The sequence below is a fragment of the Strigops habroptila genome, chromosome W, assembly GCF_004027225.2.
Source record: "Strigops habroptila isolate Jane chromosome W, bStrHab1.2.pri, whole genome shotgun sequence".
Taxonomy (NCBI): Eukaryota; Metazoa; Chordata; class Aves; order Psittaciformes; family Psittacidae; genus Strigops; species Strigops habroptila.
In genome coordinates, this window is record NC_044301.2 from 14477653 (window position 1) to 14490904 (window position 13252).

At 44.6% G+C, this 13252-nt stretch overlaps 1 protein-coding gene across 12 annotated transcripts in view; it reads left to right on the top strand.

Moving 5' to 3' along the window:
• LOC115619073 (CUGBP Elav-like family member 4) overlaps positions 1–13252 on the top strand; it is a 528109-nt gene that overhangs the window by 330819 nt on the left and 184038 nt on the right. For 11 of the 12 annotated variants that reach the window (XM_030511095.1, XM_030511101.1, XM_030511093.1 and 8 more), the window contains exon 5: positions 7950–7998. In XM_030511095.1, coding sequence (XP_030366955.1) covers positions 7950–7998 — 49 coding nt within the window. Of the gene's footprint in view, positions 1–7949; positions 7999–12176; positions 12227–13252 lie in introns of all 12 variants that reach the window. The other variant, XM_030511099.1, reaches the window with a different exon arrangement.

Sequence of the window (13252 nt, forward strand, 5' to 3'; positions counted from 1 at the left end):
TGTTCTATTGTGTCTAAAGTGCTCAGACTGTGGTATTTTCACCTCCTTTCTTTTAATGCAATTCTTCAGTTTTAGGAATTCCATGCCAAGAAACCATTCAGTGGAAGTTTTCTTCCTTAATCTCTCTCTTACATGCAAAGTCCTAGTAATCACAGCATTCAGTTCTTTGATTTCTTGATGCCTATAGCTATCGCTCCAGATACCTGCCACAACCATATAGAAAAGCTTTCTTCATAGTCTTTGCCCATTCTAGTCATCTTTGAAAAAATTTCTTTAGACAACATCTACGAGAGAGTGAAAAGAGTATTTACACATGCAGATACATACATACACAAATGACTTGTAGTCAATATGTTCAATTCATATATGCAGGAAGCAAATAGGTAATGAATGTTTAATCATCTTCATATACCTTCTGTATCTTGGTGGACATTTACTATTGAGTACCATCTGACAACCTGTCTTTATAGGCACATGTGCGGAGAGATGTACACATGTATGGTTAGTTTTCACTACGTATAAACTTACATTGGTGTCTTTGACAGAAGAATGCTTTTGATTTTCTCTGGACATCTGATCTTCCTTAAGGTAGTTGTCATCCTACATTAATTTGTATTATTCTGCTACAGCTTTATCTTTATATTTTTTCTTAAAAAACATTAGAAAATGTCAAGAGCCCTTTGGCATAGCCACGATCCACCTGAGCATGTAGGGAAGCATACCATGATCCTTCCTGACACATATCAGCAAACATGTCACCAGGGCTCAGCTGTGTCATCCCAATGACATTGCATGGCAAGAATAGTCCTTGGCTACCTTACACCCTATCCTACCCCCTGGGTGAGGTAGGATGGACTATGCTAATTAGTTCTAACCCTCCAAGTTCAAGGGGAGAAATTGACTTTATCCAGTGACACGTAGAAGATCTTCTTAATAGAAATCTGGGTGCTGTAATGGACATAACATTCCAGTGATCTTACAAGATGGCTGTCCTGGGTTCAGCTATAGCAGTCATTTTTCTCCTTCTTAGTAGCTGGTGCAGTGCTGTGTTTTTTAACTTTCAGCCTGGGAACAATGCTGATAACACCGATGTTTTTAGTTGTTGCTAAGTAATGTTTATTCCAACCAAGGACTTTCTCAGTCTCATGCTTTGCCAGGGAGGAGGGGAAGCCGGGAGGAAACAGAGACAGGACACCTGACCCAAACAAGCCAAAGGGGTATTCCATACCACAGCACGTCATGCCCAGTTTATAAACCGGGGGGAGTTACCCGGAAGGCCCAGATCGCTGCTCGGGTCAGGCTGGGTATCGGTCGGTGGGTGGTGAGCAATTGTATCCTCTCCCCTTGTTATTTCACTAATCATTGTTATCATTGGTGGTAGCAGTAGTGGTTTTGTATTATACCTTAGTTGCGGGACTGCTCTTATCTCAACCCGTGGGAGTTACATTCTTCCGATTCTCCTCCCCATCCCTCCGGGAGCGGGGGGAGGATGGAGGGGGGGAGTGAGCGAGCGGCTGTGTGGTTCTGAGTTACCGGCTGGGCTCAAACCACGACAGTTCTTTTTGGTGCCCAACGTGGGGCTCGAAAGTTTGAGATAATGACAGATCTGACCAGAGTGTGTTTAATCATATTTGTGATAAGCATTCATTGTTACTACTCATCACAATGGTGATTATTTGGCTCTCAGAGTTGTTGCGCTTGATCTCAGAGCTTCAGCATGTTGTACCTTACTTACAGCCACTATTTGCTGTTTTAGTGTTTATCGGCTGGGGGGCCTGGGCTAAGGTTCTTGTTTCACTGTACTTCATGGTAATGACTTGTAATACAATAGACTCATTGATCATGAAACTGGTCTGGTTTGTGCTTCCAGCGTGGCCATCACCTCTATACATTGGGAGGTATATAATGAAATATTTTAGCAATTGCATATCTTTTTTTTTCTCCTCGGGGGGTAAACTTACGAAGGAAGCATTCTCTTTCACCCCCCGTTCCCCCACCAGCCTATTTGCAACAGCAGTTGAGAGTTCTGAAGGTTTTAGATGGCCTTTGAATACCCTTGAAACCTGCCTGCTGATTGTGCTGGGGATCAGCATGTTGGCACACATACGGAGTGTGTTTTACCCACGGCCATCCCGTCCTAGGAACATCCTATTTCGTTTAATCTCAAAATTTCAGCAGTATCAGGTTCGAATCTGGTCTAGGGTTAGACGACGATATAGGAGGACCACCAAGAGATTTTCCCTGAGGCTGGACAGTTATGAGTGGCAGGGTGTGTGGGATAGTATGGGCAAGTATCTAGGACAGTGGGCCCCTCCAGTGCTTTGGAACTTCACCACTGAACAAGTGCAACATCCGGAAAAACTAGTAAAACACTTAAACGAGGTGTGCTGTCATCCTGGTTATACCAGAGAGGGACAAATCATGGCAACGTGCTGGGGCTTGGCCTATGCATACAGAGCCCTGCTCAACACTATCCAGCACCTTCAAAGGGAAAAAAATGTCTCTGGATCTGATGGCAAAGCAACAGAAAACGCAGCTATGCCAACTACAAGCACAGCAGCTACTCAGACCCTGACCACAACAGACAACACAGCTACTCCAACTTCAAATACAGCAGCTACACCAACCCCAGTGACAAGCACAACAGCTACTCAAACCCCGACAGCAACAGAAAATGTGGCTACTCCAAGCACCGCAGCCACACCAACCCCAGTGACAAGCACAGTAGCTACTCAAACCCCGACAGCAACAGACAATGCAGCTGTTGGTGTTACTCAACTCCCAAGCACAACAGCTGCACCAACCCCAGCAATAGACATTGCAACCACTCCAATCCTAGTGGCAGACACTGCAGCCACTCCAACCTCAGTGACAAACACTGCAGCTAAACCAAATGGCCAGTTTGTGACAATGTCTGTTGCCCCTGTAAGCAAAAGTAAACGAGAGGCACAAAGAGCAACCAGCGAAGAAAGATGAAGACCCAATGCCATTACTACATGCAACAGCATCTGAACAAGAGTTACTACTACGTGGGTCAGAGGAAGAGGAAGAAGAATAAGAGGCCATTTCTCGACCCCGGACCTCAACTGAGCTGCGGAATATGCAAAAAGATTTCACCCGTCTTCCAGGGGAGCACATTGTCACCTGGTTGCTCCGATGCTGGGACAATGGGGCCGATGGTCACGAACTAGAAGGTAGGGAAGCCAAGCAGCTGGGATCACTTGCTAGGGAAGGAGGAATTGACAAAGCGATTGCAAGAGAGAAGCAAGCCCTCAGCCTTTGGAGGCGGCTCCTGGCAGCTGTGAAGGAAAGGTTTCCCTACAAAGATGATATTACAAGTCGCTCAGCCAACTGGACCACGATAGAGAAAGGCATCCAGTCCCTGAGGGAATCAGCCATTCTAGAGATGATCTATCGGAGGCCGGATGCCAGGAACACATCCGTAGATCCAGATGAAGTCGAATGTACACGACCCATGTGGCGGAAACTTACACAGAGTGCACCATCATCATATGCCCACACATTGGCATCAATGACCTGGAATGACGGAATATCACCAACAGTGGATTGACTGATTCATCAACTCTGAGAGTTCGAAGACAATCTCACCCCTTCCATCATTTCAGCTGTGGAAAAACTGTCCCAGGAGTTCAAACAATTGAGAGACGATTTAGCCGATCTATCCAGCTCCCCATGCATACCAACCCATGTCTCAGCTATTAACAGAAGGCGCCCTACTGCTCAAGAGAGAAAATATAGGAGATACACGCCACGGGCCACCCTATGGTTTTCCCTGCAGGATCACAGAGAAGACATGAGAAAGTGGGATGGAAAACCTACCTCAGTTCTGGAGCAACAGGTGCGTGAACTGAAGAGGAGAACAATAGTCAAGGATGATCCCCCCAGGAAAGGTGCTGCTCCAGTCTCTGGTGAGCAGTTTCCCAGATGGAGTGAAAGAGCTGCTTTTACTCCAGCTCCTGTGATAAGGAATACTAATCCCTTTCCACAAAACATAAGAGGACAATCTTGTGATCACTATTAGAGTGGCCCTGCCTCCAGCCAGGTGGAGGAGAGGGATAATCGGGTTTACTGGACTGTGTGGATCAGATGGCCTGGCACATCAGTCCCACAGAAGTATAAGGCTCTAGGAGATAGTGGTGCACAGTGTACCCTGATGCCATCAAGGTATCAAGGGGTGGAACCCATTTGTATTTCTGGAGTGACAGGAGGATCCCAACAGTTAACTGTACTGGAGGCTGAAATCAGCCTGACTGGGAGGAAGTGGCAAAAGCACCCCATTGTGACTGGTCCAGGGGCTCCATGCATCCTTGGCATAGACTATCATCTCAGGAGAGGGTACTTCAAAGACCCAAAAGGGTATAGATGGGCTTTTGGTATCGCTGCCTTGGAGACAGAGGAAATTAAGCAGCTGTCCACCTTGCCTGGTCTCTCAGAGGAGCCTTCTGTTGTGGAGCTGCTGAAAGTCAAAGAAAAGAACAACAAGTGCCAATTGCGACCACAACACTGCACTGGCAGCAATATCGCACCAACCGACACTCCCTGATTCCCATCCATAAGTTGATCCGTAGACTGGAGAGCCAAGGAGTGATCAGCAGGACTCGCTCACCCTTTAATTGCCCCATATGGCCAGTGCAAAAGTCTAATGGAGAGTGGAGACTAACAACAGACTATCGTGGCCTGAACGAAGTCACACCACCATTGAGTGCTGCCGTACCGGACATGCTAGAACTTCAATATGAACTGGAGTCAAAGGCAGCCAAGTGGGATGCCACAAGTGATATTGCCAATGCATTTTTCTCAATCTCTTTGGCAGCAGAGTACAGGCCACAGTTTGCTTTCACTTGGAGGGGCGTCCAGTACACTTGGAACCAACTGCCCCAGGGGTGGAAACACAGCCCTACCATCTGCCATGGATTGATCCAGACTGCACTGGAACAGGGGCAAGCTCCAGAACACCTGCAATACATTGATGACATCATCGTGTGGGGTGATACAGCGGAAGAAGTTTTTGAGAAAGGGAGGAAGAAAATTCAAACCCTGCTGAAGGCCAGTTTTGCCACAAAACGGAGTAAGGTCAAGTGACCTGAACAGGAGATTCAATTTTTGGGAAGAAAATGGCAAGATGGATGCCGCCAGATCCCCACAGACATGATCAACAAGATAACAGCAATGTCTCCACCAACTAACAAGAAAGAAACACAAGCTTTCTTAGGTGTTGTGGGGTTCTGGGGAATGCACATCCCAAATTACAGTTTGATTGTAAGCCCCCTCTACCACGTGACCCGGAAGAAGAATGATTTCAAATGGGGCCCTGAGCAACAACAAGCCTTTGAACAAATTAAACGAGAAATAGTTCATGCAGTAGCCCTTGGACCAGTCCGGGCCGGGCCAGATGTGAAAAATGTGCTCTACGCAGAGCAACTGGCAATGCAGAAGTAAACCCATCTGGGCTGCTGCATTGTGGCAAGATATCGCTGCCCGGGTGCAGAACCTGGTGGTGAAGGTACGCCACGTAGATGCTCATGTACCCAAGAGTCAGGCCACTGAGAAACACCAGAATAACCAGCAAGTGGATAAAGCTGCTAAGATTGAAGTGGCTCAGACGGACTTAGATTTGCAACATAATGGTGAATTATTTTTAGCCCGGTGGGCCCATGACACCTCAGGCCATCAAGGCAGAGATGCAACATATAGATGGGCTCGTGATCGAGGGGTGGACTTAACAATCTATCACCCAGGTTATTCATGAATGTGAAACGTGCTGCAATTAAGCAAGCCAAGCAGTTAAAGCCTCTCTGGTATGGAGGACGATGGCTGAAGTACAAGCATGGGGAGGCCTGACAGACTGATTATATCACACTCCCACCAACCCGCCAAGGCAAGCGCTCTGTGCTTACCATGGTGGAAGCGAACACCGGATGACTGGAAACCTATGCGGTGCCCCACTCCTCTGCCTGTAGCACTGTCCTAGGCCTTGAGAAACAAGTCTTGTGGTGACACAGCACCCCAGAGAGAATTGAGTCCGACAGTGGGACTCATTTCCAGAACAACCTCATAGACACCTGGGCCAAAAAGCATGGCATTGAGTGGGTATATCACATCCCCTACCATGCACCAGCCTCTGCGAAATTTGAATGGTACAATGGGCTTTTAAAAACTACCCTGAGAGCAATGGGTGGTGGGACTTTCAAACCCTGGGATACACATTTACCAAAAGCCACCTGGTTGGTCAACACTAGGGGATCTGCCAACAGGGCTGGCCCAGCCCAATCAGAACTTTTACGTCCTGTAGAGGGGGATAAAGTTCCTGTGGTGCACATAAAGAATTTGTTGGGGAAGACAGTCTGGGTTATTCCTGCTTCAGGTAAAGGCAACCCCACTCGTGGTGTTGCTTTTGCTCAGGGACCTGGATATACTTGGTGGGTAATGGGGGAAGATGGGGAAGTCTGATGTGTACCTCAAGGGGATTTAATTTTCGAGGAAAACAGCCAATGAACTCAATTGTACGCTGTTGCCTGCTCTATAACACTTTTATAGCCCACCAGCTAGATATCTTCAGGTCACCTGCGACTGACCCTGACTTCCCTCTGATCATCACCTCAACAAAGAATGCACTTTGATGAAACCAGATGAGGTCAGCAGTGACCAGACGAGTTCGGCAGTGTCATCAGCAGGCAACAACCCAACACTACACACCATCCCTCCTGCCCTGAAAGACTATTAAAAGACATGGAGCCTGACATCATGGACTGGATTAATTCATCAGTTTTATAGGGATTGGTCCATGGACTAGGGAATGATATCTTTCTTTTTGTGTATGGGTGTGGGTATGGGTATGTGTATGGATATGTGGTGTGTTGAGAGATGTGGGATCTGAGCATGACGTGATTGGTATGGAATAAGGGGTGGATACTGTCCTGTGTTCAGCTATAGCAGTCATTTTTCTCTTTCTTAGTAGCTGGTGCAGTGCTGTGTTTTTTAACTTTCCGCCTGGGAACACTGATAACACCGATGTTTTTAGTTGTTGCTATGTAATATTTACTCTGACCAAGGACTTTCTCAGTCTCATGCTTTGCCAGGGAGGAGGGGAAGCCGGGAGGAAGCAGAGACAGGACACCTGACCCAAACGAGCCAAAGGGGTATTCCATACCATGGCACGTCATGCCCAGTATATATAAACCGGGGGGAGTTACGCGGAAGGCCCAGATCACTGCTCGGGTCGGGCTGGGTATCGGTCGGCGGGTGGTGAGCAATTGTATCCTCTCCCCTTGTTATTTCACTAATCATTATTATCACTGGTGGTAGCAGTAGTGGTTTTGTATTATACCTTAGGCTTAGTTACTGGGCTGTTCTTATCTCAGCCCGTGGGAGTTACATTCTTCCGATTCTCCTCCCCATCCCTCTGGGAGCAGGGGGAGGAAGAAGGTGGGGGGAGCGAGCAAGTGGCTGGGTGCTTCTGAGTTACCAGCTGGGCTCAAACCACTACACCTTTTATAAAACTGTAAAAGATTTTTTAAGAAACCTGCTTAAATGAAACAGTTCCCTCAAAGTGTCAGGCTTAAAGAGTTGTGCTCATCCTTGTCTGACAAAGATACCAGAAACTTGGATTTTCATGGAAATAGCTTTTCTTGGAAAAAAAGGCTATACACTAAAGAGGTCTAATCACCTGGAGAGAGGTTTTCTCCAAAACTTTTCTAGTTGAATGTGATGCCAATCACATTAAAGTGAGAAATCAGAGACAGGCTGTTGTCACAAGAAGCTACACATCCAAGTTTGCTGTGATGTTGATGATTGCTCTGCCTGGTGCCCTCATGGTAAGATTTGACTCCTTTCCAGGACACACATTTTAGCCAAAACACAACCTATGGGTAATAGCTGTGGGGCACCAACAGCTTTGGGGGGGGGAGGGGTGGGATGGTCGTGGGCAGCTTTGTGGACATCTTCAGCAAACAAAGGGAGAGACCAGACCACAGAAGAATCTTCTTTTGATGATAAGCCCTGTGAGCTTCTGACTAGCCTGAGGCTAAAGGGGGTTTGGGATGAAGAAGGGATTATAACTACTTGGTTGTTTTCCCTGCATGATTGCATTTGTACTTTCTGACTGATGTGGCAGATCACTGGAGAGGGTCTTTAGCATGGAGAGGGTGCCAAGACCACCCACTGGATTTCTATGTCAATTTTATCACTCACTGTCATATTTTGAAAGAGTGAGTCTGTGCCATGCACACAGAGACCAAGCCCTTGCAGAAACCAGTGAGCATTGCAACCTGACAGCACATCTCTCAGCCTGCCAAGGGTGAAACATGAAATGCATGCAAGATGTGAAATGAGGGGAAAGGGGAGTGGCGAATAATTGCACATGTGAGTTCTCAAGCTCAGAAAAGGCTTGCTATAAAACAGCAACTTCTCTGTCTTGCTCTGTGTTGCTGAATCCTGGCTACTGATGAAGGGAAGAGATGACTGCCCTTAGCACAGTTACAGTACAGGTGCAGTAATAAAGACTGGAGCCAGGTTCAGATCTTGCTCTCACAACACTGCTTTCTCCACAAAACCCAAAAAGCATTATTAATGGTGATGAACTCTGAGGTGGAAAGAGCCTACTGAGGCTTATGTATTCCTACATGGACAGTGAAGTTGTAGTAGCTGGAAATTTGCCTTTCTGACACTGGGATTTTACCCTGAATCAGGGAATGAATTTCTCTAGGTACTAACTATGTTTTATATTTGCTGATCTGAACACAGCTGTGCTGATAGGAAAAATACTTTTATCATTGTACTTGTATGTCTGTATTGTTGATTTACACCTGTTAAAAAGACTTTCGTTCAGGAAGCTTTTTAGATTTATTGTTACTGGTCATTTCGTCCAGGTGTATAATTTTCTGTTTCAGCTTCTTTTGGCATGGATAATATACCACGGCAAGAGAAAGATAGTAGTATGGTCAGTATTTGGGAAGGGGGGTGTGTGTGGTGGTATAAGACTAAGGAGCAACCTCAATCTGCTTCTGTAAAAATAGAAATGCATCTATAAAAAGTGAGTGAAGAAAATTGACTGAATGAAGAAAATAATTGACTGAAAACAGGAGACCAACATCCCCACTTCTTACAGACTCAGTTCTATACTGCCACTTGTTGTTAATATAGTTGGTAGTAGATGCATCCTTCAGGTTCTGCACTGTAATTAAAAATTAGATGGAGCAGAGCACTGACAACCGAAAATTACTTAACATTTATTTCTCCTGTTCCCATCATGGAATTGTGCTCTATCTCCTTCTCCTAATACCCAAACTGGTAATGTATTGAGTTCCCTTTTGTAAATCTCACTTCATGTTGATCTTCTGTGTAGACTTAGAGAATGCCGCTCCTCATGTTGTTCTTGTAAGGAAGTGTACAGTGGCTGGTCCCCCATCATATCGTTGCCCCCCCCGTCATGAGTTGTGTAGCACAGCATGTCAGGTATGAGCATGTGAATGGTACATGTAGGACCAAGTTGTGTTTTATCTATGTGTGAGAGTGTTGCTGATTTGGGGCTTTCTAAACAAAGACACAGAGTCTAGTTTAGAAAGGAGACATTGTTTATTCTGTAAATAAGTATATATTTGACACTTCCGTATTTCATATCATTGGGTTAACTCAGCCTAATTTAGCTAAATATCCAATATCAATATGATTTTAGTACTCCATATAGTTTTTTATTGATTTCCAAATGCATCCTATACAGATTCCTACAATGATTATAATCACTATAATAACAAAGTTTGCATTATGCTTGATAGCCAATTTGGCAGAGATAAGCCTGATTTATTAAGTATAGCTGATACCCAACCAGTTTCTATTCTTTCACAAATTTCTGTACTTGCTTTAGCCACTTGTTTAATTCTTTGATTCCTAAGTATTTTTATTACCTGGGACCCACTGTGGAGGGAATTCCATATAAATTAAATAAAGATAATACAATAAAGATAAATTAAAAGTTAACATCCCCCATTCCAAAGGATGTTCTGCTGTTTTTGGCAAAGGAAAGCAAGCTGTAAGGCTACTAGTATTATGCATTTTTCCAAAGTATTGCAACAATTTCAGAATCATGTTATCTTGGCATTTTACATTATTTATAACAAGAATTATTAACAATATCAATCACATCTTATTAAAATTCAACATTTTATAAAGTTATTTTTCTGAGTTTCACTTTTAATGGTTCTGATGGAGTTACTTCCCACTTTTCTGGATTTGTGGCATTCTTTAATCTGGTGTAGTGGATCCACAGTTCTGTAGATTTAAATTTTAAACTAACAATAGCATGTGTGCCTTTAATATAGCAGAATAGACCAAACTGTTCTAACTTACTAACATGTAGAGAGAAAGGAATGTCCAGCTGATGGGGGAAGGAACATCATGGGACTGATAACAACTAAGGAGACAGTAAATAAGACCAAGGATGCCAGCCTTTAAGATAGCAGAGTGGCGCCCAACATGGAGAGAGACTGGAACAGAACAGAAGCAAGGACATACCAACTGCTAACTCAGCACTAGGACCTTGGGAGCGTGTGTAAGCACTGAGGTCATTCAGTAAACACAGTGAGGAAGGCTATCAGTAACCACCAGCGACCCCCACTCAGCAAGAAAGCTCATGCTTAATTAGGATGCAAATATTATAATTAGTTCCTGGAAACACTGTAAATATGCGTATGCTAAATATATAGCTGCTGCTGGCAAGTAACAGGCGTGCTCACCTTTGTGAAACGATTCACATGTGTGCCCAGTGCTGCAATAAAGAATGCTGCTTTCTAAAACTCCAAATTGAGTCTTCGAGAGTTTCTTTGACCGATTTTTACGGTAACAATTTGGTGCCCGAACAGGGTCCCTCTGCCATGTTTCCCGCGGATCCGGGGAGTCTCTGGGACCTTCATTCTGGCATTGGGGGACTTTCCCTGAAAGGAACCACAGCTCCCCAGACTGACTCGGGGCCTTGGTAAGACCCCTGATTTTATTTCTTTAAAAAGGCATTCTTTCTGGTCCCTTACCACATAAGTCACAGGGGATGTCCTGTGCAGTGGGTAAAGGTGTTCTGGTTCTGGTTGTCCAGACTCTGTTATCTGGGTGGAGGTCAGGATTATGGGTACCACTGCCTCCAAAGGGGGAGTCCTGAAAAGGTCCCCACTGGGTTGCATTTTGCAACACTCTGGAAACAAATCGGTGAACCCCCGGGTGGCTTGGTTACTCGGGAGACTTTGAAACAAAGTGGTGGACCCCCAGCTGGTTCGGTTACTTGAGAGACTCTGGTAAAATACTGTAATCAATGGTGGATGTTATTCTTGAGACACGAAGGAAGGTGGAATGAAGTAGCTTATGCGGAAATGTTTTTCACTTTGAGATATCATCTGGAATGGCAAAAGGATTGTAGTTTTAATTTTGCACCCCAGGACCTGTTAGTATTGTCCTTGGAGAAAGATAGTAAAATTCGCTTAAACGCTGTTGCTCTTTGTGCAGCATAGGACGCTTATGCACTAAACATTTGAGGAATGTGGAGGAGGATTTGGATTTGATGGTAGCCCCCCCAGAGAAGGGGTATTGTGAATAATGGGGCTGAAGGTGCTGACAATGAGAATCAAGCACAAGCACAGGCACAGTCACCGGAAAGAAGGGAGATGTTAGAGGGGGCTGAAGGATTTTGCCCTACAGCAGGGCAAACTAGGGGAAAACGAGGGGAAACTGTGATCGCGCCTTTAAGACAAGCTGTGGGTCACAATAAAGATTCCCTTTACCATTATAGATTTGAATATTTGGAAACAAGTGGCTGGTAATTATGCATCATGTTTTTGAGAGTGTTGACAGGGATATGATTATTCGTAAGGCTTGGACCACAGTATAGCAACAAATAATGGCAGACACATTGGCAGGCACAGTGAATCTTCACATACCTACCACCGATCCTAACTGGGACCCTAATTGGGACCAGGATAGGCAGGCTTTGAAACAATATCAGAGGTGGATTTTATTCGGTATTAAGAATGTGGTCCCCAAGGCAGTGAACCGGTCTAAGCTATATGAAATAAAGCAAGATATAAATGAATCGCCTTCTGGATCTGTGGAAAGATTAAAAGAGGTGATGTATAAATATACTACTATTGATCCTGAATCAGAGGAATGAAGGAGAGAAATAGACCATTTAATAAAAGGTCAATCCATGGAAGATATAAGGAAAAAGGTACAAAAGCTTAAGGGGGAGGACCAATATGATTTGGGAAAATAATGAATGTGGCCTGGGAGACCTATCGCAATTGGACCACCATTGCCCTGGTGCAAGTTCCCTGAAATGGTTCAAATCGTGGTGGGAAGTGGTTTGAGTCACTGATTATTAAAATACATATTAATATAATTAAAAGAGAGGAAAATTGTTGGCTGTAGCTATCACACAAGAAACCAGGAAAGGGAAGAGCAGCCCAGGAGGAGAGATAAAGGATTACATGAGAAGGTTTGTGAACAGACTCCACGGGTTGCACTGGAAGAGAGAATGCCCTCAGAATCAAAATAAACACTGGAGATTTAGTGAAATGTCAGGACAGGCAGAGAAAATTATTACTTCAGATGAAGATTGAGGAGGACCGGGGGAAGATTCGAAACCCTCCCCAACAGAACCCCTGGTTACACTTAGGTTGGGGAATGATAAGGTAAAATTTCTTGTAGAAACAGAAGCTACTTATTCTGTTACAAATACTTGTAAAGGGTAATTAAGCAAACAAAGCGCTTCAGTCATAGGTGCCACAGGGTGGACAGGAACCCGGCCTTTCTCTCAACCTTTAAATTTTAAAAATTGGCAAAGAGATGTTGACCCATCAATTTCTTTACATGCCTGAGTGCCCCATGCTGTTATTGGATAGAGATATACTGAGTAAATTACATGCATAAATTACGTTTAAAGAAAGAAAATTCAGATACATGTTCCTGATGAAAAGGCTGTGGAGGCCTGAGTTTTTATGTTACGGAAACCAGCCACTGAGCCGGATATGCCAGAGGAAGTGGAGAATACACCCCATTAGTATGGGCTGCTGGAGCACTGGGACGATCATGAAATGCAGAACCAGTAACTATTCATCTGAAACCAAACGTCAGACTGGTAAGACAGAAACAATATCCTATAAAACTGGAAGCAAGAAAAGGACTAGAGCCTCTAATAGAAAATTTTATCAAATACTTTGGGACAAAAATGGACTGTATTTGTACTTCCATTGGT